Below are 27,253 nucleotides of genomic sequence, written 5' to 3'. Positions count from 1 at the left end.
TATTCTATGTGGCTGGGGGTGGACCTCTTGCGTCTTATCGCTGTGTATTTACTCATATGACCATCTCCAGTGGCCTAGTTAGCGGAGCGTCTTGCATACGGTATTACGCATGAATGCTGATTATCGCATTCTTAACCTCATTGCGTGTCCATGTGTTGTCATCTTTGCTCTTTCACTGCAAAACACTTTTCGCAAGTCTCCAGGCACCTAGGTAATGACTTAACTTTTCAATCCCAAATTTGCTCCTCAACACTGTCATTGGCCGGAACCAAAATTAAGCCAACTCCTCTTATTTGAATCAGCCTATCAGGGAAATTAGGAGGAGAGGAGAATTGACGGACACAACTTAGTTAGGACCTCTGGCTCGGCAGAGAATTTAGTCTAAGATTTTTAGTCGTCTATCAACTTTAGAAGTTGGCGGAGGCAAACCCCCATCACACGCGCTAAAGAATAATTCTAAGTATAAAATTTTGCTCATAGCGACTCATAAAGAGATTTAGCTTAATCCATAAGCGGACGGTTGTAAGATGAGCTTATCGAGTGCAATTTGTGCGAGTGTAACACCAGCTGCTTGTAATCCTAAACTAAATCAGACTGTGTGAATTTATACAGCCGAGTATCTTTAAGAAGAACAATAAAGTGTTGTAGTGGTACAGTGAATTGTGTTGGTTAGAGGTGCTTCACCCTCACTTGTCCTAGCTTGACCCGTATCCGACCTGAAGAGAGACTCATCTCCACTAGGTAGTCAAACCCATCACCAGCCTTCACATGCTCACGTCTTCCCCCCCTTTATAGTGAATCGTAAGCAGTTTCTAGCTGTTCGCTGGTGCCCATACCATCAGGTTCTATCCTGAAATTCAAACCCCCAATAATCCCAACTGAAGGAAGAAGCGGTGGAGCCGGGTCACACCGAAACCAGTCACGACCTAGCAACTTCAGCAGCGCAAGACCAGGTAGGGCAGCGTCAGAGTGGTCATCGGAGCAGAGGGGCCAATCGTCATCGACTCCCGCTCCCTGCACTACTATTCAGACGGAGCCGCAGGCGGAAGGGCAACAAAGGAGCTGTTATAACTGACGCCAAACGTGGAAGCAAACGGTTACAATACTTGTACCACTGCGTAGCCGAAATCCATAAGAAGCGGCTGTCGGATCGCGCACAACTGCGATTACGAACGTTGCTGAAACTGAAGTGCAGTCGCGTCTGACTCGTAGAGAGTGATGGGACTATTGCAAACCGAAGAGAATCATATGTAGGATTTCTGGTTCTTACAGCTGTGATTATGAAGAGTCATATGTCCAGGGATATAACGCAGTGAAGCTCGTTGAAAATCAATCAGCATCTCGGAGGAATATTCCTCCTCCATTTTCATGGCCGAAAAATAAAAAAAAGCATAAAACCAAACCGAAACCAAGTTTCATAAAGTCCTGCTCAGGGAAAGATTCACAGATACACAGACACGCAAACAGCATGAAAATCGTATAAGCCTAATTTAGGAAACTAAGCTAAAGATGGATTCTTGAAATGGTTAAAGAACACTACAATGACTGTTGAAGTCGCGAGTTCGAATCCCGATGAAGTCATTGGATTTTTCTCAATTAACCTAATCCTTCCTGCCGGACTATGGTCCTGGGGGTCGATTCAGACTCTAAAGAAATGAGTACCAGGTATCTTCCTGAGAGATAAATGGCGGCCGGTGCTTAAGGTTGACAACCTTACCGCCACCTGTGAGCCGACTGTCTAGAAAATGTGGGAGCCTCGACGTCTCGCAACCCTATGGGCTTCCACGGCTTGTTATAGGGATAGCGTTACCTTTTTTATCTTACCACGACTGTTGAAGGACTCTTGATAATGCTGTTCGCTAAGTGTAACCGTTCGGGACAGAAATAATTGCGGTACCTGTTAAACCTCGGAGGAAGCAGGAGGGCCTCTGAACTGGAGCCCGCAATCGAAATCAGAGTAGAATACAATATAGAGCTGGGAGCAGCGACTTTCAGGAGAACAAATGGGGTTAAATTGGGGCCGTAATTCCCAGCAGCAGACTAGAGTTGCGAATAACCGTGTGCTAATGAGAGAAAGAGAGAGAATTACACTGTGGCGGGACTTCACTCTCAGGAGATCAGACCAAAGTCGATAAAAAACTTGGTAAGAAGAAGCTCCCAAGCCATACCCAGAGGTGGCCGGTTAATGATATAGAGTGTTTCGGTTAGCAGAAATTCATAATTTTGCTTGTATATGTTATCCACGGGGTAATTTCAGTATGTTACCCCGACGTTTCTCGGTTGATTTCGACGGACTATACGACGTTATGTCCCAGAAGACAGAACTCTTCATTACCACCGCTCTGAGAACCTCAGACCCTACACAGCGCTATAACCCAGAGGGCAGAACTCTTCGTAACCACCGCTGTGAGAATTTCAGATCCTACACGGCGCTACATCTCAGAAGACAGAACTCTTCATACCCACCGCTGTGAGGACCTCAGATGCTACACTGCGCTACGTCCCAGAAGAGAGAACTCTTCATAACCACCGCTGTGAGAACCTCAGATCCTACACGGCGCTATATCGCAGGAGACAGAACTCTTCATAGCCACCGCTGTGAGAATTTCAGAACCTACACGGCGCTACATCCCAGAAGACAGAACTCTTCATAAACACCGCTGTGAGGACCTCAGATCCTACACAGCGCTATGTCCCAGAAGACAGAACTCTTCGTAACCACCGCTGTGAGAACCTCAGATCATGCTCAAATAAAAGCCGTCTCCACGTAGGAAGTACCATGCAACTTAAGAAATAGGTCATTAGGCCTACATACTGTCACGTGTGGGAGTGATTTTAGACGCGGTTTGGATTGGTGGGTCAATTTTTTGGATCTTCACCAGGCGAACTACAGCTAGTTATAACGTTTTCAATCTTACTGTAACTATTAACACTTCATAACTACGAACCATGAAAACACTCTAAAGGTTGCCGTAACTACAAAAACAAAACTTCGTGGTTCTAGTCCGCAAGCCAACTATACCGACCGAGCGACCGCCGCTTGTCGGCGAAATCAGTGCCTATTTTAGCGGATAGAGGGTGTCGCGTTGTCTGCGCATCGAATTTTTGCTAAAGTCAGTTATAGAACTCTTACGGCTAGAAGAAAAAGATTTTCTGTTACTTCATAAACAACATTCTTATACCTATATAAAATAGATAAATAGATATATAATTTTTTTAATGCTGGTGGGGTGGGACTAAGTTCCTTGTACTGCGGCCACTTCTGGCCTTTTGTACCAGTTCCAGATGATAGGTGAGGGTGATTGTGGAGCAATTGGTGGAATGGAGAAATACTCCGAGAAGATCTGCCCCAGCACCACTTTGTCCACCACAAATCCCACTTCACCAGACCCGGGATCGAACCCGGCCCGCCGCAGTGGGAAGCCAGCGACTAACCGCTTGAGCTATGGCGCGGCCCATATAGATATGTAAGAAAATTTAAGAAGTAATTGTACTGATTATTAACAGTATTCTCTCAGATTTAAGTAAAGATCTATATTAAGAATCGCGGGGTTACCGCTATTACAGAATAAGATGTTTATAAGCATGTGCTACAGAAGGCTGGAGGGGCTTTGCCTAGGCTCTTTTTGTATTTACAATATTTTTTCTAGAATAAAAAATAGAAAAATTCCCACGGGCTTTAATTTCGGTTTTCTAGATCGGAGCCGCTATTTCCTTGAAGTAGCTCCTCAATTATCTTCACAAGGCTGATTGGACTCCGTTCCACACCCACTACTTCTCAGAAAATCTGGTAGCGCTGGGAATCGAACCCGGACCTCTGGATTTATAGCCAGGATCTCTGACCACTAGACCACACATAAAATAAAGACCGTTTCTAACTTCTGATTTCTTCTTCTGACTTGAGTCTGAGTCTTATATTACGACCGAAAGGTCAGTCGGCCTCTATTTCTTGGAATAAAACACCCATCCAAGCGTTATGACCAGATTTTTATTACTTTCAGACAGTTGCGTGTTCGCTGATACGGAGCGCTCTCCCTGACGAGAGGATGGGTCTTTCGTTTACAATAGCTGATGGTCCTCGCCAGTGCAGTCATTGTAGGGTCCGAGCCCGTGGGATTTGAGACCATATTTTACTGTTTCGGATCCGAGACTTCCCTTTTCGTCGCCTCCTATGACGCGCAGGGCTACGGTGAAGTCATTCGAGTCTGGCTCCACATGGGATTTCATCTGATTCTCTCTCTCTCTCTCCCTCTCTGACTTCTGTTTATGACTGCTAAGCGATCGTGATAGCAGCCACCGCCTCTAAGGGTGTCACTTTGCGTATATCTCTTTTAAGAAGTCGTTCCTATGCAACCTAAAATTCGTTGCTGTGGTTATTAGTGTTCAGCTGCTAAAGTTACACTGCGTGCAATGAATCGTAGTACTCGAAACGTTGCGTAGCAATGGGCGCCTATTTTCGAACGCTTGGAAATATGTTTACCTATTCGTTTCCTAGAGGCGGCCCAATCTGTCACAATATTATATTGTTAACTTTATATATTGTGCACTTGCGAGATACAAACACTACAATCGCAACATTCGCGGATGACACAGCCCTGCTAGCAGCAAATAGTGATCCAGTAGTAGCATCACAACATCTTCAGCATCATTGAAACCTCCTCCAGTAACGGTAGAGCAAATGGAAAATCAAAATAAACCAGACAAAATAAATGCAAGTTACATTCACCACGAAACGCATAACTTGCCCGTACGTTACCATCAATAATATGCAAATACCGGTTCAAATCAAAGTAAAATACTTGGGATTATACCTCGACCAAAAACTGACATGGCAGAAACACATCAAAACAAAGTGTCAGAAATTAAATTTAAAACTACGAGAAATGTCCTGGCTTTTGGGCTGTAAAACAAAGCTATCCATAGAAAACAAACTTCTACTATACAAGTGTATAATAAATCCTACATGGACAAATGGTATACAGCTATGGGGCTGTACAAAACCATAAAACACAAAAATAATTCAAAGACTTCAATCCAAATTCTTGCGCTCAGTAACTAAAGCACCTTGGTATGTCACCAACTGTACTGTCCACAATGATCTGCAAATCCAATTTATGATAGAAGAAATACATAGATTTTCAACACTCTGCCATCAAAGCATATTCGGACACAATAACACACTAGCTGTAGAAATTAGCAACCCACCAAATGTAAGAAGAAGATGGAGGAGACAGTGGCATACTGACCTACCACAACCCGCAAATGACGGAGATTAAAACCATCACCGTTCCTCTACAGGACCTGTCAGAGTATCATCAGTGGATGACTTCTCTACTCAAGATACCTACTTAGAACAAATTTACTTACGTGTATTACTCCATATTATCGAGGATAGATTGTAAACATGCTATTAATTAAATAAAATATTACGAGATACAGGCGTAGATGAAGTGACGTTTTTGGCAGACTTTCCCAACAGACTTTTCATCCGTGACAGATGATCCAAATGTAGTTTATGCAACACTGGATCTTATTTAAATGCTCTTTCACAGGGGAGAAGAAACATATTCTGTATCGGTTTAAGTGACGCAATTCTGAGTCAAGACGTGTATATAACTGAGTAAGGAGAATATCTGAAAGTTGAGACACTTCATTTATACACAAATGATATTGTATTCAGAGTCGAAAACTATTATATCCCCGAAGAAAAAAAAATCCGGGATAGAATTCTCCGAAATTTCGGCCTGCAGGAAATAATCGACATTTTGTAAGATTCAATTTCTCTTAGGAAAGTAGGTAATTTAGATTACTCACACTTGACGTCGATTTGTACGGAGATGGGTTCGCTGGCTCCCACCACGTTCTGGGCTTCACACGTGTACGTGCCTGAGTCACGACGTCCCAGTGGCCGGAACTGCAGTGTCTCCTCCAGACTGGCGATGTCGCTGCGTCCCATTCGCTTCCATACGATTTTTGCTGGAGGGTTGGCGTCGGCAAGGCATCGAAGCACGATGCTGTCTCTCCCTTCCTCCAGATCCTGTGTCGGGGCACCTTGTAGGCGCACTTCCGGAGGATCTGCAAAAGAATGAACAGTTTAAACTTAAATAAAACAAGGCTATATTAATTTCACCTGTCTTCGGACCACTTACTGATTCATGTGTTCAGGCCCATAAGTTATCAACATTCCCACACAGTCATCGAACTGAAAAACCATGTTGACTACCTGGCCAACTAATTAGTCAGCTAACCCTACCTTGAAAACCTGGCTGTTTCTTAATTTGGCAGATGTTATTACTGAGCATCTTAACACCCTTCCTCCTATTTTCCAGGCAAACAGCAGGTTATTGTAGCGGTAAGTTCAAGATTTGTATTCGAGAGAGAACAGGTTCGAGTCGTGGCCGAGTTACTGGATATCCTTCCTGACGTTTTTCGTGGATATCCTCAGTCTCTTTACATGAAACCACCAACTCATCACATAAATCCATTCCTGTTCTGCATTTTGATAATTTCTCTATCTTCTACTTTCATCTATGCAATTTAAATGGGGCTGTTTAATGCTCTAAGATCAGTATAAAGTCAAGAAGATGCTGGAACGATGCTTTAAATTGGTCATGGTCGCTTGATTCCATGCCCTTCCTGTTTCTGAAATACTAAACTTAGTCATTATTATTATTCACGGAGCTGAGCCATTCTTGAGGACAAGCCAATTCTGCAGCTACTCAAGAATTTCTCAGCATTTTATGGAACCCGAAGGTTCATTACCGTGTTCATAAGAGCCCTATACTGGTCCCTATCCTGAGCCAGATCAATCAATTCCAAACCATCCCATTATATCTCTCTGAGATCCATTTTAATAATGTCCACCAATTCACGCCTTGGTCTTCCCAGTGGTTTCTTTCCTTCTGGCTTTCCAACCAATATCCTATATGCATTCCAACAGTCCAAACGATTGGCCGGCCGGCCGCACCACACATCTCAGTTTTGCCTTTCAGTCTTCAACTGTGCAGGCCGAACGTGAGGCCAAACTGTGTGTCTATGGGGACCCTAACACAGCATAAAAAAGGGAGGAGAATTATGCTCTTCACTTATTTTCAAATTCAACATTATTCTTTGCTATTCTGCATGTCTGATTGTTATTAACGTTCATTTACTGTCGACAGAAACATGCTGCATATTGAAACCGCAGAACGGATAATGAATTGCGCAAAACTGGCCAACTCTTTTCCTATGCATCACATAACAAGTAGTTCCAAATAAAATGTTGCAACCGTAATGAGGTCCATACGTCTGACTCTTGATAATTATTTCTACTTGGTGAGAACCGCCTCTGTGGTCTAGTGGTCAAAGTTCCTGGCTACATATCCAGAGGTCCCGGGTTCGATTCCCAGCGCTAACAGATTTTCTGAGTAATAGTGGGCCTGGAACGGGGTCCACTCAGCCTAGTGAGGATAACTGAGGAGCTATTTCAAGTAAATAGCGGCTCCGGTCTAGAAAACTGAGATTAACGACCGAGGGTATCCGTTGTGCTGACCACGTGACACCTTCTATCAGCAAAAGAAGTTGGCACTAACTTCGCCGACTAGCGGCATTTGCTCGGTCGGTATATTTCGCTTGCGGACTACAGGTCATTGTGTTTGTTAGTTTAGGTATTTTTGATAAGTCTGACAAGTTCTACGTACACGTCAATACGAAACGTCATCGAAATCTGTAAATTAATGTCAGAAATTAAACAGTAGGACATGTAGAAGTCCAAGTTTCATGTCATTTCATGCACTACGTGGAAATGGGAAAGACTATTCGTCCACAGTTCGAACATTTTGACCCTTCCATAGAGGTCAAATTATAAATGGTTCTGCCAGGCGTTTCCCGTATCATTTACATTCCTCTTCCCCTCCTGAGGGTCTCATTCAGACACTTTCTAAAGCTGGAGTGTCGCTAACAGCATTCTTGTGTTGTGATTTGTCTTTCTACGTGGTGCATGACGGGAGGAGTAACATTGTCACGTAGATAGCATTCTGGAGAGCTCTATATGCGAACCCAAATCACATATCCACTTTCTTATATTTCTTCCAGTATTTTATCTCTTTTTGCTGAAACCTAGTTTGCTGTCCGATTTCACTCCATCACTCAAGTGTGGGCAGATAGCCCTGTCATCATTTGTCCGTAAGAGGGAACGGAGTAATGGCGTCTACCACATGAAAGAGGGAATGACGGAAGTGCTTTTCTTACACACAGAAACCTCATGAAGGGCATGTTTCTTCTCGTGTAAGCTTTATAGGTTATATGAAAAGTGACAAGAGTTTTTCTTCCTGAAGTGAGAAGGAATTTTTTCCAGTATCCGTAGATATTATGAAACTTCTTACATGGTCTTTTTCTTACATAAAACACAAAAAGCAACAAATCATAATTTGTGTTACAATGTAACACGTGTTGCATGGTTATATTGGAAGATACGTCGCGGTTTATCTTATAAACACAAAGAAGGAAATTTGTATTTGAGAATTTTATCCAGTAACCTCTGCATCAAGTGCACTACCTGGGGAAATTTGAAAAAACAAAATAAATATTGGGTATAAACAGAGGCATCTGAATTACTCCTATTAAACAAGTTCCCATTTCTAACGATAATTATTAGTTGTAAGATTTGAGGTTTCCACGACGGTGACTATGAGAATGTCGTCTTCTGGGGTGTGGCGGCGTGTAGAATTTGTGTGAACCGACGGTTAGGGGGTGATACGTTTCTACGAAACGTCGGTTCACATATGATATACACTGCGCCGCATCCCATTTTCATATTGATCTCCCATCCATGTCCCATATATGTCAGGGAGATGATACACAGTAAACAACACATACAGGAACTGAATCGATCACCAATATTCTAACAGCACTCGCACATCATAAGACACACCACAGACAGCAAACAACAAAACCGACCATAGGAAATACTACCACATATAACAAACCAAAAACCACGACGAGACTACATGCAGTGAAACGCACAAGCCTACCGAACCAATACATAAAAAAAAAAAAAAAAAAAAAAACTGAAACACGAACGAACACCACTTCACAGTAATATTTTCGGATTGCGCAGTGACGCAACACAATATACCCAATACTGTCCATTACATCATAAAGAACGTAACGGGCAAGAAATTAGAACACGGAGATGCACGAATATATCTGCATCGCATCGTTTATAACAAATATGCACACAGTGTAGATTAAAATGTACGATCACATAGTCGCCCCTCTTAAAAACGAACACAATATAGCGCACCACGACCACACCTAGACTATTATTTTATGTACATATTGCATATCACATTGCAAATATATTTTCGTAAACTCATCTCTAAACACGCATGAAAGTTTCAATTTTCTGACATTTCAAAATGGATCCAGTTTCATCATATAATCCCAATACAGCACAAACACAGTACATTTATTGTTTTCATTCATACGCACCTGATGATAGTGTAAAAGATCGAAACATGTAATTTGAGTACGGTAATAAAGTGACAGACAAATTTTTTCTTACTTGGTCTCAATCTTTTTATTATACAATAATAAAAACTTGTTGTGTGATGGTACAAAATCTTTCATATCATAAAGAGAACAAGATGAGTTATTAAAAATATAAAAGAACTGCGCTGAAGAAGAAGTTATTTTAAGTGCGAATTTTTAATGATATATGAATAAATAAGTAAATACTTACTGCGCTGTTATGCGCTGATAGTGAACTGGATTCTAATTTGATTTATGCAGCTGTGTATGTGAAAGAACACGGTATTAGTAACAGGTCAAGCTGACATCGCGGGTTTCCCATTAAGGTCAAATTCCGTGTAATTCGATTTCCGGATCTCCTACATGTGGTTGACCGTAGTCATGTTAGTGTGATACATGAAGCTTGATTGCCCAGCATTCCTCATTTATGACTGAAACGAAGGAATGCCAGTGAGGTTTTTATTTTCGGAATGAATTTCAATTTGGAGAATTCTGAGATGTACGTAGCCTTCTGTAATGGCGTCTGTAGGACATGAATTCAATGTGACATGGCAGGAATTCAATTCAATATGCTGAAAATTTTAGTCTGAAAATTTTTGGGAGCATAGCACGTGGGAGACGCAAGCCTGGGCAGGAGGATAATATTAAAACACATCTCAGAGAAAGAGGGAGTGATGGTGAAGACTAGATTGAAGATCGCCATGCAGATTTTTGTGAACACGGCAAGTGAACCTTCACGACAAAAGAAATTTCTTGATCAGCTTATTAAAAAACCCTTCAAGGAAGAACCTATCCTATAAAGGTAGTCGATCCGTCAGTTACTAATTCGTTGCCACTTCAATTATCTGGTAATAAGTGGGTGGAAGTTACCAGGTAGAAAAAATTGTCTAACTTAAAATTTTACAAATTTAGGAAATTACGTGCCGATCACAGTGGCTGTGCGGTCTAAGGCATGAACCGTCTTCGCCCGCTCCAACACTGGGGGTGTAGGTTAAAATGTTACTTGAGCCATGGATGTCTGTGTTCGTTTATTCTGTGCTTGTGTTGTTCTGTGGACCGCCTCTGTGGTCTAGTGGTCAGATCTCCTGGTTACAGATTCAGAGATCCCGGGCTCGATTCCAGGCGCTAACAGATTTTCTGAGTAATAGTGGGTCTGGAACGGGGTCCACTCAGCCTCGTGAGGATAATTGAGGAGCTAGTTCAAGGAAATAGCTGCTTCGGTCTAGAAAACGGAGATTAACGGCCGTGGGGATCCGTTGCACTGACCACGCGAAACCCTCTATCCGCTGAAGTTGGCACTAACTTCGCCGACAAGCGGCGGTCGCTCGGTCGGTATAGTTGGCTTGCGGACTACAGGCTACGGAGTTCTTTTTATTTTGTGCTATCCTGTGTGTAGGTAGCGACCTTTCGACCCGCTGATTTCACGTCCAAGGAGTTCTACCGGCTGTGTAAAGGATTAAGAAACTGAAAAAGCGTCCAAGGTCCAAAGGGCTGTAGAGCCATAGAGAGAGAGAGAGATGAAGTTACGTTAGAGTTAGAAAGATTCTCCGGCATAACCTTTCTGCTGCTGAATGCACATGAGTGAGGAATTAAATGACAGAGTACGGGGTGAAGGGCTGTCTGCTGAGCCTCAGACTGATTTCTATTGAACCTCACATTTCTGCCAACCTGGTACGAATAAATACTCTACTCTAAACAGTAAATACCTGTTTAGTCCACATAAAGACCCTGATATTAAACATTAAAATCCGGACCACTTCGCTCGTTAGAACAAGGTAGGCCGTAAATCCTAAGGTTGAGCGTGAAGCTGTTGCAGGAAAGAAAGCTAAAATTTAACAAAAGGTGACGTAACTTGCTTTGCGTCTGTCTTTTATTATGGAACTTATTAGCGTCGTCTCTTGAAGCCCTCCGTCTTGACATCAGATGTCGCACATCTGACAGTCGCTCATGGCTTAAACTTGCTTAAAAACAAAGGAAAATTATGTAAATCCGACAGAATGAGAACAGCTTCATTATAAATTTTGTTATTGTTTTCCTTCTTAACTTACGAGCGGGCGAAACAGGAGAGAGACCGTTAGAGTTCAAGTTCTTAGCGGAACATGGGGAAGAGAACTCATGGGGAGAGATGAGTTTTTGGTCTACTTTTGTTATCTTAAGGAGAGACAGGCTTGTAATATTATAATTCCAGGGCGTAGCCTCTAAATAACTTAACATATTGAAGACTTTTCATGAAAGGAATATTATGCCACTAGAGGCTACTTCATTTCTATACCATCATCTATGTTAACATTAGCTCCATAGGAGTTTCAGAGGCAGGAGCGCCAAGTTTACCGTTTCATGTACTCTCAGGTTTCGAAACTTTCATGTGAAAATAGACGTCCGAGAAATATGTGAAGTTTAATAAGATAATATTTGACCGTCTCTGTGGTCTAGTGGTCAGAGATCCTGGTTACAGATCAAGATGTCTCGGGTTCGAGTCGTCTGGAACGGGGTACACTCAGCCTCGGGAGGATAATTGAGGAGATATTTCAAGGAAATAGCGGTTCCGGTGTAGAAAACAGATTAGCGGCCGTAGGGATCCGTTGCGCTAACCACTTGACCCCCTCTATCTGATAAAATTTGGCACTAACTTAACCGACAAGCGGCGGTCGCTCGGTCGGTATAGTTCTTTTGCGGAATAGAGGTCATGGAGTTTATTTTTGTTTTTTTATTATTAAGATAATATGTAGCTGAGAGTAAAACACCAAGATGCACCCATTTGAAATGCAGGAGTACATATAGCTTTAGCTGTGATGACAGTAAATACTGTTACGCCGAAGCTACTCATGCGGAATTTTGTACTGAGATAATTTGTAAATACACATCTACAGACATTGCAGAAAGAACTTTTAATAGATCCGTGCTCACAGTTATAAACATGGCGGCGGTGCGAAATTCTGATAATACTGTCATGTGTACGCGGTTGCGTGACTAATACAAATGGGTCCTGGGTTTGACGATTAGATTTATTAGTACTGCTTCACAGTTGCAATTAATTATAAGAGCTCACAGTCAATCTTGACCGTCGAGGTCTCTCTTCATTCTGCTTCTTGTTCTAGGACTTCCTGCAGAACGACATTTGTTGTCCCATATAAACCTTCGGCAGGAACCACGAACAGAAACACATTGAGAAAACCGTATCCTAGCAAATCATTTATTGTTATAGAAACGGCAATTCTTCTATTGTTGCCTGAGTATTAATTTTCTATAGAATGTTTTTAGCGGCCCGTTGCCTAGCAATAGACTAGTTCGACAAAATATAACCGATAAATGTACTTCTGGACACAACGGAAAGTTGCGAGCCACTAAATTTTATTATTATTAATTCAAAATTCCTTCTATCCTAACCTTACGAGATCGAAGCACTTAGAAGATATAAGATGTGACTTCTTTCCTACATTTTTCGTTTTAATTAACACGGCGTACATTGTTTTTGTGTTACTGTTGAGCTCACTGCAGCAAGTTTTCAAACTTTGACAGGCGCTGTACATCTTAAACTTTGTAAAATAGTAGCTGTAGGTCTCATTATAACGTACCAATGTTATGGAATTCGAATAATTCGTTTTATATTTGCAATAGTTTAGCGGAAGTAACTTGCAACACTTTCAAATGCATAAAAAAACGCGTAAAACCAGTAGGTATCTTTGGTAGATACCAGTGTAGAAAGAACAAAAACGAGACTCATCTTCCAGGGGGGAGCCGATAACCCTAAGTGGCCTAGACGAGAGCTGGCTGACCACAGGCCTCCACAGTGACGAGCAGAAACATGGTGTCCTCGTATTTTCCAACATTTTGTAAGTAGAGATCTGTCTTGGTCACAGCCAGGCTTGGTAACTTAAATAAATAAGAGAGGTACTTACACTCCTACCAGATTGAGTTAGATCAGCTATGTTATTCTTTTATTAATGTAAGTAATTGTTATTGTGTGTTGTTTGGTTAGAACAGAGAAAGGTATTTTATTGATTCGGGAAGGGGTTTCTGTAGGGATGACTCCTCGAGCAGGTACCCTATTCCGCACCCCTCCTGGCATCATAAAGTGTTATATGCATGTATAGCTAAACTGAAACACCGCAAAACAGATAGTGACAATTACAACATAATATGTTTTGTACTGGAATCTGACTAACAAAGTCAAAGCGTAAAATCTTCTCTGGAATGTGACAGTCGCTGAATTGGTCAAGGAATTTCCTGGTTGTGTGGAATCCAAAGTTTAATTACTGTTTCATTACCGTCATTATTACTGTTATATCTTATTGGGTTGACTTATATTCATTACTGTATCCGCAAAGGTCCTTCAAGGAATCCTATGCTGAGCTACATAAATTCAGTCCGCCTCTTCGCATGCTGTTTTCTTACGTTACACGTTAATATTGTGACANGGGATCAGTAACGCAAACACGTTACACTGGTGTCAGAAGTGGGATCAGTAACGTAAACACGTTACAATATTATTATCCCATCTACGTCTAGAGTCTAGACTCTAGACCTTTGAAGTAATATCTTCTCTCAACATTTTGCGACTAATAATTTATATCAATTTCTATCCTTTCTATTCTTGTTCGGGTAATTTCTTTCTACTTGATTTGATAAGTTTAGTAGAGTATATAATACGAAGCCCCTTATTATGTAATTTTCTCCAACCTCCCAGTTCTCATTTCTTGGGATGGGGTAGACTCAGCCCACTTGGTACGCAAGCCACCAGTAGCCCCGGCCCTCGTGTACCAGACCCTGACGATAAAAGAGTATGGAGCTTTTGGTAGAATGAGAATTGGCAGGGGAACCGAAGTACTCGGAGCCAAACTGCCTCATTGCCTTTTGCCCACCAAAAATCTCACATGAATTCCCCTGGACTCGAATCTCAGCCTCCGTTATGGGAAGCCTGATCTATGGCATGGCCATTACTTCCTCTTTATTTGGTTCAAATATTCTTCTTATCGCAGAGTAGATAATGAAAAGTTCAGTCCTCATTCGCCTTACATGTTTGGATTCCAAAGAATCATCCTCAGAGGCACACCACTACAATAAGGAAACACTGTCACATAAGATATTTTAACAATATGCACCTTAGATATGACTAATGCTCTCTATATAAATTTTGTTATCACGGTTGATTTTGATGTTTATCTTAGGCACTCACAATGGCGCTTCTTGAAGTGTAGATTTACTTATGATGAGTATCTTTTAGTGTAATTCCTTGTTATTCTGACCGGGGGTTTTCACTGCACGTAATATGGTGTTCCCTTTTCCATACAGTAGCCTCCCAATTTATTTAAAATTGTATTAAAATTTTCATGTAGACAATTAGTTATTATATTAAAATATCTTGAGCCGACTTTGGGTCATGTTGTTTTCCTCCTGATGGTGGGTGATGTCGTTTATTTCTCTTGGTTTTATGTTCTTATTATTAGTAGTGTAGTTCACGTGCGTGCTGTGTCGTTTGTACTGTTTTGAATGGTGTTGTGTCTCATATTTTATTCTTACTGTGTTTATGACGTTGAAGAGGGTGTGTTCGAGTGATGCATAATAAGGACAAACATGCTGTTTTGATTGTTTGTTTCCCTTGTTTGTTTCTGTTCAGCTATCAATTTGTCGTGTTTGTTGTAGTAGTATATTTGGAATTCCTTTTTATATTCATTATATTACCCTTATTGGCTTTTTCAATGATTTCCATGACCGTTGATATTGGTCCTTATTGATGACGATTGTTTAGTATGTGTTGGGCGTAAGCGGATTCATCTCTGTTTAATCTTATGTTCCTTATGTGTTCGTTATATCGTGTTGATTTTTTCCTTCCTGTTTGGCCTATGTATACTTGATGGCAACTTCGGCAAGTTAATTTGTAAATACCACTTTGCTCGTATGGGTTTGTGTTGTGTTTTTCTTGTAGTGCTTTGCCTATTGTGTGGGTTGTTTTAAATTCTATCTTAATATTAGTGTTTTTAAATAGTTTTGTAATTTTCCGTATGTAGTTTCCTGTGTATGTGTAGGTTACCCATTTTTGGTCATTTTTAACTTTGTCTTTAGGGTTACTTGTTTTTTGTTTTAGTCTGTTATATATTTGTGTGATGATATCTTTTTATATCTGTTGTTTAGTGCGAAATTAATGATGGTAAGCTCCTCCTTGTTAATTCATCCCGAAGATGGGAGATGTCAGCTTGAGGTTGTATGGCTTATGGTTAGATGTTTCCTATGTGCTGTGTGTTGTGTACTCACAATTAACAAGGAGGGATGAATTAACAAGGAGGAGCTTAGCATTTTACATCAAATGTTTTAAATATTTTAAATATTTTAACATTAGCGTTTTAACTTAAAAACAGTTTCGGATGGAAAGTGAGAATTGATAGTGTACTCAACTATCCTAGCAAGTGTTGTGCTTTTACAAGTCAACATATTGTAGCAGCGTCCACACAACAAACATAACTGTGAACATCATAAACAACGACAGTGTTTTCATAATTGTAGTAAGTGCCTCTGATGATGGTTGTGTCAAACCGAAACATGTAAGGCAGAAGTGATAAAGAAGTGACCTACAAATTGTTACAATCGACGGACTTTCTATTAACTTTGTTATTATTAATTGTTACGTCTCTTGCTGTGGGTTTTCTGTATATTTCCATTTTTATTTGACCCTGTTTGTTGGTTAATTTAAGTCTAAATAAGTTATTTGGTTGTTGACTTCTTCGTTTAATGTGAAGTGTAGGTATTTATCTTGCGTGTTAAAGTGTTTGAGGATATCCTGGGACGTTATTTTAGTTTGATTATAGATTATGATAATGTCATCAACACATCTATTATAGTATGCAATATTTTTGTCTTCCAATAAAAGTTTTATTTTCCTTTGTTCTAAATGTTGTAGGAAGATTTCCATTATGCTTTACAAAGGTGAGCCCATAGCTACGCCTGATTTTGGCTTGTAGAATTTCTCGTTATATTGAAAATAGTTTTGATTTAGTATCATTCTAAGAATTGCCGTGATTTCTTCCGTGGTGGATTTATTTGTGTGGTTTAGTTTGAGAAGGTTGTTAGTTACGTGAAGTGTGTCGTTTATTGGAATATTTACGTAAAGTTCTTTAATATCCATTGTTAGTATGATCTGAATTTAATTTTAGTTTACTGATATTATTTGCAAACTGCAATGTATTATAGTATTATACAAATATTTTAAATTTATATGTGTACTTAATGTTTGATGAATATGTTTGGCTAGTTTATGTGTAGGGGCATTGGTATTTTTTATTACTGGTCTAATTGGGGCTTCCGGTTTGTGTATTTTAATTTTAGCGTTCATTCTAGGTGCTTGTGGGTTCATTTGGTGAACGTATTTTCTTGTTTTGGGGTCTATTATATTTTTGCAAAGTTTTAAGGTATTTTGCATTGTTTTTTGAAATTTAAGTGTAGGGTTTGTTTTTAATTCAGCGATATTTTTATTATCGATAAAACTTTTGATTTTATTGTCTATATCATTTTTGTAAATTATAACTAGTGTTTTCCCTTTGTCTGCTTCTGTTAAGGTTGCATTGTGTTGTGTTAATTTTTGTTGTATTTGTTTGGTTGTGTGTATTTGTTGTTTGCGTAATTTATTTACTGTGTTGTGGTTGGATGTGATTTGTTGTACATTTTTATTGCTAAATATCTGATGGCTTCTTGTTGGTTGGTGTCTTTTATTTGTCTTAATACATCCTCTGTTTCGTATACTAGTTGTTTTATGCAGGTTTTTGGTGGTATTCCCATGTTATATTTACTTACTTTATTTAATAATTCTTCTTCTTTTTCAGTGAGTTGTAAATTAGTCATGTTGTGTATATGTGGGTAAAATGTTTGTTTATTATTTAATTGTATATCTTGGTTATTTAATTTATTAATTTTGTTGTTAAGTTTAGTGTAGTGTTCCCTTAATTCGTATCTTAGTGTTCGAATTATGTCGTTTTCTATTAGATGCCAAGTGGTTTGTCGTGTGTCACACTGGACTGAACTTTTCATTATCTACCCTGTAATTAATAGTGTGACGAACCAAAATGAGACAAGTTAAATTCTTCTTATCACTTGTTTCTAGAATCAATGTTCTTCCCTCAGGATGAGGCATAAAGTAAACGGTAAAAGAGGTGAAAGAAGAGCTTTATTTTAATATTTTGGTTTTGCATAGGTGACTGGAAGGGGGAGCCGGGGTAGCGCAGACGGTATAAGGACTGGCTACGGACTGCACGACCGAGGGGTCGGAGTTCGGGTCAAGGTAGGGTCAAGAATTTCTCTCTTTACCCCGTCGTCCAGACCTGCTCTGGGGTCAACGCAACCTCCTATCCAATAGGTACCCGAGGCTCTTTCCCCGGGGATAAAGAGGCAGGGGCGTGAATCTGACCACTCATTTCCAGCTAGTGCCGAGGTGGCACTATACATCGACATGTGAACTACATGTGGAACTACTCATCGACTCCCCCATACGCCGTCATGGAGAAGTGTTTGACTATTTAAGCGCAGGGACGACTTTACCTCTTTATGGGGGATAGGAAGATACAAGCAGCAGATATTTTATGCAACAATGTTATATTTAGAGATGATACATTATATTACAGAGCAGTTTGTACTATATTCAAACTGCTATTATAGATTGAGGAAGAGAAACAATGGAACGCTTCCCCGGATTTCGATGACTTACGAGAGCCAGAGGGCACAAAAATTGTTCCGATACGAGCAGCAGAATGCTGGGGGTTGGGATCAGAGTCGACTGCCGTGGAAGATTTCCTGTGGATGGATGGTTAGAAATCCCACGTTAGAAGCAAGTAACAAACATTTAGATATTCTCTATGAAGCTCTACAGCGCTCCTAGTGGCAGAATATACAAACTTCATTGGCTCACAAGTGATACTACCCTTTGTTTCATGGTCTCCTTCGAACTGTTTGCAGAACGCTTACTACAGCTGGAAGAAATGTAAAGTTTTCAACTTGTCTTACTTCATCGATACAACATGTGACATGTTGTCTGTTAACATTCTTTAAAATCTGACTAAATAGCTGAGGTAATTTGAAATAGTACGTCATACTGCACATACAACGAGCTTCAAAAGAAAAAGCGTCAATAAATTAACGAAGATCTTCAGAAAATAGCATCGGATACCCTTGGATAGGTGGTTCTATGGACCTCAGAGCCGGTATGGATAACGTGGAGAGGATAAAATTCTTGTTTCTCCCGGGACTCGAACTCCGACCCCTCGATCAAGTCCGTAGTCAGCCGCTATAGCGACTATGCTACCCCAGCTCCTCATGTTAAATTAACTTTCTTATTTAAACTACAACAGCTATATTTCAGTTACAGAGTGTCANAACACTTCTTCTTCTTCTTCTTCATCTCTCTCTCTCGCACTCTCTCTCTCTCTCTCTCTCTATATATATATATATATATATAAGATCTGCAACCTTTATGAGACACGTTTATTGATACAGTAAATATTAATGAAAAGTAAGGAGAACAATTTCTTATTCTCTGCAGTATGACGTACGTGTTGCGACTAACTTTTAGACAGTAGAGGTTTATTCGCACGTCGAGTAAATGAACTTCAAGGCCAATGGTGTATGCAAAATAGAAAATAATGTGTCTTGAAAACATGTATTGCACACTCCGTTTTAAACTGGCCAGATGTGAAATCTTAGGATATGTGGCATTCTCGCATAGACTTGCTCGTTTCCGAACAGCTTTGGAACCTCTGGAAAGCCGCCGACGGTTGTGATATGACTAAGGCATGTGGAGGTACACACATGACATGCATCGCTGCGGAATGTAATATTGCAAGAACAGCTTTCAATACTGACGCCTCCAGTACCATCAGCTGATGGAATCTGCAACACTGCTGGAATCTACAATGTGTAACCTTTAACTTGTGTCATGGTTACTTGCGCAAGAGAATGCAGCAATAATCATAAAATGTTCTATCACTACGAAAACCTCCTTTGCATTCTACAATAGAAAAAAATGTTTATTATAAACGCACATCACCATAAAACGGGGATGGCTGTAAATACACACGCCCTTTTAACCTCGGAAACAGATAAATATCTGTTTAGCTTCACTCTGAAGCAGCTTTGTCACCTGAAGAAGGAGTCCTAGGATACAATGGACCACACAGTCGTACATGGCGGAGAAGAGAGCAATTCCTGCTCCTACCAGGAAACCGAATCTCCGTCTTCCAACTTGCGGCTACCCACTTTACCGAGCAATCCAGTCCATCGTCTAATGTTAGTCTAGTATATAAAGGGACAAATTTCACAAACAGCTTTCGATCTTAGGGGCGTCTTAAAAAAGAAGATATTAAAAATCAGTTGATAGTTTCTTTGTCATAGGGGCCAGTCCCTCCTCAAGCAGAGCGCTCAAACTGCATGACAGATTCCCATAGAATTTTGTATGGTAGCCCTAAAATGGGTTTTATAGGTGCAGTGTCACTTCTGATTCAGTTTGCCCGTTAAGTGCCAATTTCTTTACAGAGTAAGTGAACTATAGGGCCGCGCCATAGCTCAAGCGGTTGTAATGTGGTAACGCTGATATGTTAAGTGACGTCACCACATGTTGTATTTTATAAGATTTAATGATGTTTTCTCACATTAATTGGGTATAAGATATTGTGAGATACCCTAGACACATAGCATAGAACGGCAGAATAAGCCTAATATAAACAGATATTTCGCGACTTGAAAATGAAGTCATCTTAGCTGCACACGGCACTAAGAGTGACCTTATGGTTCTGAGAAATAGCTGGACCATTCAGGCCCCTAGATCTCCTTATAAGGCGATGGACGCTATGAAGTCACATGATTTTGCCACGCCCGAAGACAATACTATATAAGGGCTGGCATTGTAACCATTCGGGGATGTAATGTGATGAAAAACCATTAAGTTAGTGCAGCACGCACTGTGCGTTTGAGAGCGCACTGCTCTCGTAAAGTCAGGGGTTTGATTCCTGTTTTATACTTATTTCATGTCTTGAACAAGTAAAATGTTTGGTTTCACCTCACAAGTTCGTGTCGTCTACCTTATTTCACACATCCGAATCTTCAAGGAGATCTCGCTTATCCACACGCCCAACGCTTCCGTTCACAACCCGCTACAAGATCAACAGGCAGAGTTCGACATCGCACCTGGCCAGTGCACCCTACCTGTTCAACGTGCATCAACTTCGCACCTGTCTTGGTGCAGTATCATCAAGTGGTGGCAGCTAAACAACACGTTACCTTCTACGTCTCCAGACGTAGTGACAAACTCCTAACATCCTGAGTTCGCGTGTGAATCACCATCCTCACACACGCGAACGTAAACAAACCACATTACACTGTTAGTCGTTGGTTTCCCATCGCGGCGACCCGGGTCTGGTCAAGTGGGATTTGTGGTGGACAAAGTGGCGCTGGGGCAGGTTTCCTCCGAGTACTTCGGTTTCTTCTGCAAATCTTCATTCCACCAAGTGCTCCACAATCACCCTCACCTATCATCTTGGGTTGGTACAATAGGCTAGAAGTGGCCGCAGTACAAGAGACTTAGTCGCACCCCACTAGCAATAAGAAGAAGTGAACTATAACTTATAGAGCATATTTTGAAAGTCGAAGATTTTGTTACAATTGAAATACGACAATTCTCTTATATGTTTACAATTACCGATATATGGAGCAACTTCTTAGTGACATAAGATTTAGATATTTCAATAAGACGGGAGGTGCGCGAAGGCCAGGCAACGAGATTTCTGCGGGCACCATATGCAGGCCTCACATAAATTTTTAATTTTATTATGGTGTAATCTGGCATGCAACCCTGAAGATGAAGGAAGTGGGTTCCTCCGAAATGTTTATGATCACCTACGGGACTAGACTATCATCTTCAATGCCGAGATCGCCGCAAATCTCAAATAATGAAATATATTGGCATAAAAGTGACATGAAAATAAGGAAACCATAGGTTAAGTATAATAAGGACCTTTAATGTTGCAACTTTTAAATCTCCTGGGGTCAATCAATCTTTTTATGTGTTTACTAACCTTCTTGTCTTCTCGCAGGCCATAAATTGAAACCTATTTGAGGGCTACGTTCTTTCTGCACCTTCGATTTCTTTATTGTGTAGCCTCAGGTTCTCATAAAGTAAAATTTAAATTACTTTTTTTTTCCTTAGCACTACAGCCCCAGTGGCCCTAGGCCTACATCCATGAACTTCTCCGTTCACTTCGGTTTTTCTAGATCTTACACATTCGGTAGGACACCTAGGGAGGGTGATCATCTCGTCGCAAGGCCTCTATCTGTACATAAACACAGAAAAACGCACACACACAAACTAAACACCCATGCCCTGAGTGGGATTTGAACCCACGATCCCGGTTTCCAAGCGAGCGAAGACAGTACTTGCCTTAGACCGATCGGCTACCGTGACCGGGAAAATTCCTTTTTAATATCTTAATTCTCCTTTTGATCTCAGGGTAACACTCTCTTATTAATTCGGAAAACATAATTCGACATCTTTAGATCTTCTTCTGTAATGTTCTGTTATTTTCAACACGATAGAACAAATCCTTCCATAGTAACATAGCAATTTGTGGTATCCTTAACAGTTTATTTTACTGTGAAATAAACATATTCATGTAGGCTACACGTAAATGACAACAATCAGGATCAAACAATAGCCAGTTCCACTTCATTCAATATGTGTGGAGAATACGGTACACTACAATGAAGGACGTAAGATTACGTACGACCGGTGTGAAAAGCCACAAGTTTGCAAATAAAACAAGAGGTTTTTATAAGCAATCAATTCTGATGTCAGATCCACATGTTTGCCTTTGATGTGGACAAGTTTCTTTCTTGCTCTGTCTTCTTCGATTTAAATCACACGTTTCCTTCGTCTGTCTTCATTTTGTTTTGTCAACCGTCTCCACTTTTCGTGACAGGTCGCTTGACTTCTGTCTGTCGCAAGCCGTCTTACATGTCACGCTTTGATATAGGCTGAGGCACTTCCGGTTATCCTTTCTTACTTCTTCCCGGTGCTTATTCTTATTATTTCTTTTATCTACATTCCCATTTATTTATCCATCTTTCCTTCATCCCCAACAGTACTTGAGAAACTGCGTCACCAGCGCTTCCTTACACGTCATCATTCACACCAAGTGTACTGAAGGGTTCGGCTGAAAGGGAACTCACCTGCTTCGCATTCGGGACTATTCGGGTTCGGATCTCGGCCATGAGACCAGCTATTATGACATATTTTGTGGCTTCCCAGTCCTTCAAGGCAAATGGTGAGACAGTCACGATCATTTCCCTCCTACATCCTTACAAACTTCATAATTTACAATCATTCAACCGTTTGAGGCCCGTAATGTATGCATTGATAAAGCGCCGCTGGCAGTCAACATCAATCATGAAATTCAAAACTACATAACCTAGGCAAATGACAAATTGAAGTTAATTACCTCTTTAGATTATAGTAACAACTACGGGTATTATTTGTAAACGTATTTGCGTGTTCCACACGAGAATAAACAGAGATTATTTCAATAAATTGTATTAAATGGCTGGTCTCTCTAACGGAAGGGCAGTGCGTTTTGTGTGAGGTAAGAATGAATTTAAAATATACTTAAAATAAATTTAATGCTTCAAAGGGCTAAGCCAAGAAACAAAATCACTAAAGAAAGTTCCTCCTAAGAAAACACTAACGTTTATGAGATGTGAAATGTTCGCAATGGTGAGATTTGGTAGAGCTGAATTCCGACAGGGTGCATTCATGTAGGTTTTTAGGAAACGTGGATAATCAGCTACATACTGCATGGTGCCATAACCCAGATATAAGTAGTCTAAATATTAAAGTTGTTACAAATAATTTTACTGATGAGCATGCAACACCAGCAACTGGAAAGCGTATTGTACAATCTCCGACACGATAAAATGAAGTTGTTGTTTCAAATATTAACCTGGGATAAACAGTATCTATGTAATATTTAAAATTTCGGTGTGTGCTGTAAGCTGGCCAGAGAGGTCCTGAGAGCACAATATGCGCGTTAGGACATGAAGGAAAGATAATAAAGTAAAGGTAAATTTGTCCCTGTGCTAAACTGATTAAGCACTGCACCATGAAGGCATATGCGGGAGTGGATGTGTAGATCCACATTTTCTTGACCTCGGCACTAGTTGGAGGTCATTGGTCAGCTTCAAGCTCCGGCTGCTTTAGGCCCGGGGAAAGAGCCCCCGTTACCCAATGGATAAGAGGTTGCGTGGACCCCAGTGTAGGTCTGGACGATTTGGAGTAGAGAAAAATTTTGACTATACCGGGACTCGAACTCAGGCCCCTCAGTCGCCCAGCCCATAGCCAGTCGCTATACCGACTGAGCTACCTCGGCTGCTGGAGATATTGAAGGAGAGGAAGGACGTGAAGGAAACGAAGATTGCATGAACGGAGAAAGAACAGAGTCTAGGAAGAAGAATGAGATAGGTGAAATTAAAATAGAAGGACTGTTGCTTTTGTTACTTGGGCCGCGCCATAGCTCAAGCTGTTAGTCTCTGGCTTCCCACCACGGCGGCCCGGGTTCGATCCCGAGTCTGGTCAAGTGGGATTTGTGGCGGACAAAGTGGCGCTGGGGCAGTCTTTCTCCGAGTACTTCGGTTTCCCCTGCCAATCTTCATTCCACAAAATTCTCCATCATCATAATCACCTGGGGCAGGCTACAATAGGCCAATGAGTGGCCTCCGTGCCGAGTGAACCCAGCTGGACTCCACCACCCACTAAGCGAATTAAAAGAAAATTATGTTACATCCGTTCGTGTTCTTTTTTTTTCAGAAAATAATAAATTTCTCCCCAAAGTTTTATGTCTTAGATCGGAAATTGTTAGTACTACAATTTGGAACTCCTTAAATAACTCTTTTACTGTTTATAAACATCTAAAATTTACCTATGGAGAGTAACATAACAGTTACAGAAGCCTCTGTGGTCTAGTGGTCAGAGTCTCTGCATATAGATCCAGAGGTCCCGGGTCCGGTTCACGGCACTAACAGATTTTCTGAGAAGTAGTGGATCTGGAACGGGGTCCACTCAGCCTAGCGAGGATAACTGAGGAGCTATTTCAAGGAAAGAGCGGCTTAGGTCTAGAAAACCGAGATTAACGGCTGTGGGGATCCGTTGCGCTGACCACGTGACACTCTCTATCCGCTAAAGTTGGCACTAACTTCGCCGATAAGCGGCGGTCGCTCGGTTAGCGTAGTTTGTTTTGGAATACAGGTCACGCATTTGGTTTGTTTTGAAGAGAAGACTGAAAATCGCAGAACGACGAATAAATATTCATTAAGACATACCTCTTCATAAATAACCTTTAAATAAACAGAGAAACAAAAGCCATCCACTCTCTGTTGACAAGTTTCTTCATTTCTGTTTCGTAAGAGTCTGCTGAGGAGAAGACAACAGAGGAACGCCGTGAGATCAAAGGATCAGAGAGCCCTCGACTCAATGAAATTTGATTGGCGGCGCGGGAGAAAGACCGGAAACTTCGTCACTCCTAACTCTCTGATTTACTCGGCTTCAAGAAAGTGTGAGGAAGTATGATATTAGGATGACGGGAAAACTATGGTACTGAGGATCGTTGGCAGTCAAAGACAGAGGAATATTATCTGTAGCACTACTATTTCTGCTCTGGACGGGCTAATTGAATTGTAATAGCCTACATGTCACCTAACCTACTTGCTTACTAACTATCCACCCAACAACCCAACCAACTAGTTTACTAACTTTCCAAACAACTCGTTAATCACTGATCAAATTAATTACTTTGCTAAATGGCTACGTGTCTAGATATCTGTCTGACTAATTAACTGTTCCAGATTACTAAGTGTCTACGTAGACATGTAACTATTTGTCCGTCCGTCTGCCCATCATCTAGGCAGTCTGCTTGTACCGGTTCTTACGGTCTCTTCGCTTGCGGATTTTGTCTTATTTTTCCTTCTACCCTGAAGATGGAGGCGATATGTTCCTCCGAAACGTCAGTTAACACATCTACACAGTACCACATCCCAGAAGACTGCTTTCTTCATAGTCACCGCCCTGAAAACCTCAATCTTAAATAACAAATGTGTTTCGAATTTACTTTTCAAAGTCGATCAGCAATATAAATTATAATAGTTGTTTTAACGGCTAAAGAGTTTATTTTATCGTACGACCAAAATTAAGATAAGAAGAAAAAACATATAATATATAAATCTACGTGTGGATCAGAAGTGCAGTATTTCAGTAAAAATAATGATCTATTACTACATATATATATATCCGAATTTTTGTCTCTCTGACGGCTATTAATTTATTTTTAATCGACTACATGTTCGTCAGTTGGCCATTCAACAAACTAAATCAACTGATGGAAATATATTTTAGTCCTCTCTCATAATTCTTTTAAATAAATGTAGCCTTTTTAACTCTGCGTTTTATCAATCCTTTTTAAAATCCATTTTTACAATTTTAGTTTTATATTAAATACGCTGGTAACTGACTGTCGAGAGCACATTTCAAAACCGTTAAATTTAACGACTCATAAAACTGACCTATTCTTCCCCATTTTTTCCCTCATTTCAAAGGAGTGTGAACACGTCATAAGAGAACCGGCCACGTGTGCGGAACGGGTGGGTGTTGTTGAAGAGGTAGCCGAGTTTCTAGGCGCTCGGTCGATTGAGTTTCATATAATATGTTCGTTGAATCGTTATGTGCATTATTTCCCTAACCCGAGACATGATGCGCCCATGCAAACACGACAGCTCAACAATAGGTTCAGTACACAGGCCTACTCATGTATCATTTGGATGTGAACCAGTTACAAACATGGCGAGGTAGCGTAAATGCAAATCTCTTCTATCCGACATTGATGGTTTTATAGTTTAATGATCACAATGCATTTTTTGCTGTTACTGGCTCGGAAATTTGTGAATCTATTTGGAAAGAAGAATTGTTGATCACGCTGACTGCTGAAAACACTTCACTTTACGATCGTAAGTAATTTAACGACACATTTTCAACTGTAGAGGATAGATTCATGGGAAGATGATGATGAATTTGTTCGTAAGAAGTCAGAAGAAAGCATACGAAACAAAGGCACTCTCCAGAGACACCCATAAAGACAAAGAAGGAAACCACAGAAGACCTCACACACAATATCTAGCAACAGTGCCGAGATTCGAACTGGAAACCTATCGAAAACATGTCTATAACATGATTTATACATTATACAGCTTTATGATTATGATAGTAGTTTCGGAAAAGCGTTTGGGAAAACGCCCACTTGGAAGACTGAAAAGTATGCGGAAGGATAAATTTAAGATGGATTTTATGGATCATAAGGATCTCTGAATTATATTTAATATCAAGTATAATATTAAAGGCATGAGAAATCGGGTTACGCTGACAGAGAATCAGCGTCAACTCTGGACCATATGACAAGAAAAAGCTGTTTACATGTATAAAAGTGGGTGGATATTATAGGTTTTTTAACGGCGAACGGAAAATGAAAGTAAAACATTAAAATAGGAACTGCATATTTAACGCACTTAAAATGTAGCTGCTGATGATTTCAACTTGAATTCTTCCTCTGGGCTATTGCTCACGAATTTTCAGCAGAATGCAGCCAACATATAAGGATTCTACCTTCCCTAGTATCGCTTCTCAACTACGGATATTTCTTGTTGAAAGGGTTCGCCAGGCTTTCCGCAACCAGCA

The 27,253-nt window shown here is 40.6% G+C and overlaps 1 protein-coding gene across 1 annotated transcript in view; it reads right to left on the bottom strand.

The window, feature by feature from the left end:
- Positions 1-27,253, bottom strand: part of LOC111863313 (hemicentin-1) — a 232,131-nt gene that overhangs the window by 126,160 nt on the left and 78,718 nt on the right. The window contains exon 4 of the mRNA XM_023849520.1: positions 5,815-6,075. Within this exon, the coding sequence (XP_023705288.1) occupies positions 5,815-6,075 (261 nt within the window). The remainder of the gene's footprint in view (positions 1-5,814; positions 6,076-27,253) is intronic.

This window comes from Cryptotermes secundus, unplaced genomic scaffold, assembly GCF_002891405.2.
Source record: "Cryptotermes secundus unplaced genomic scaffold, Csec_1.0 scaffold1324, whole genome shotgun sequence".
Taxonomy (NCBI): Eukaryota; Metazoa; Arthropoda; class Insecta; order Blattodea; family Kalotermitidae; genus Cryptotermes; species Cryptotermes secundus.
The sequence above is the reverse complement of the archived record's forward strand: the minus strand, read 5'-3'. Positions and strand labels throughout refer to the sequence as shown.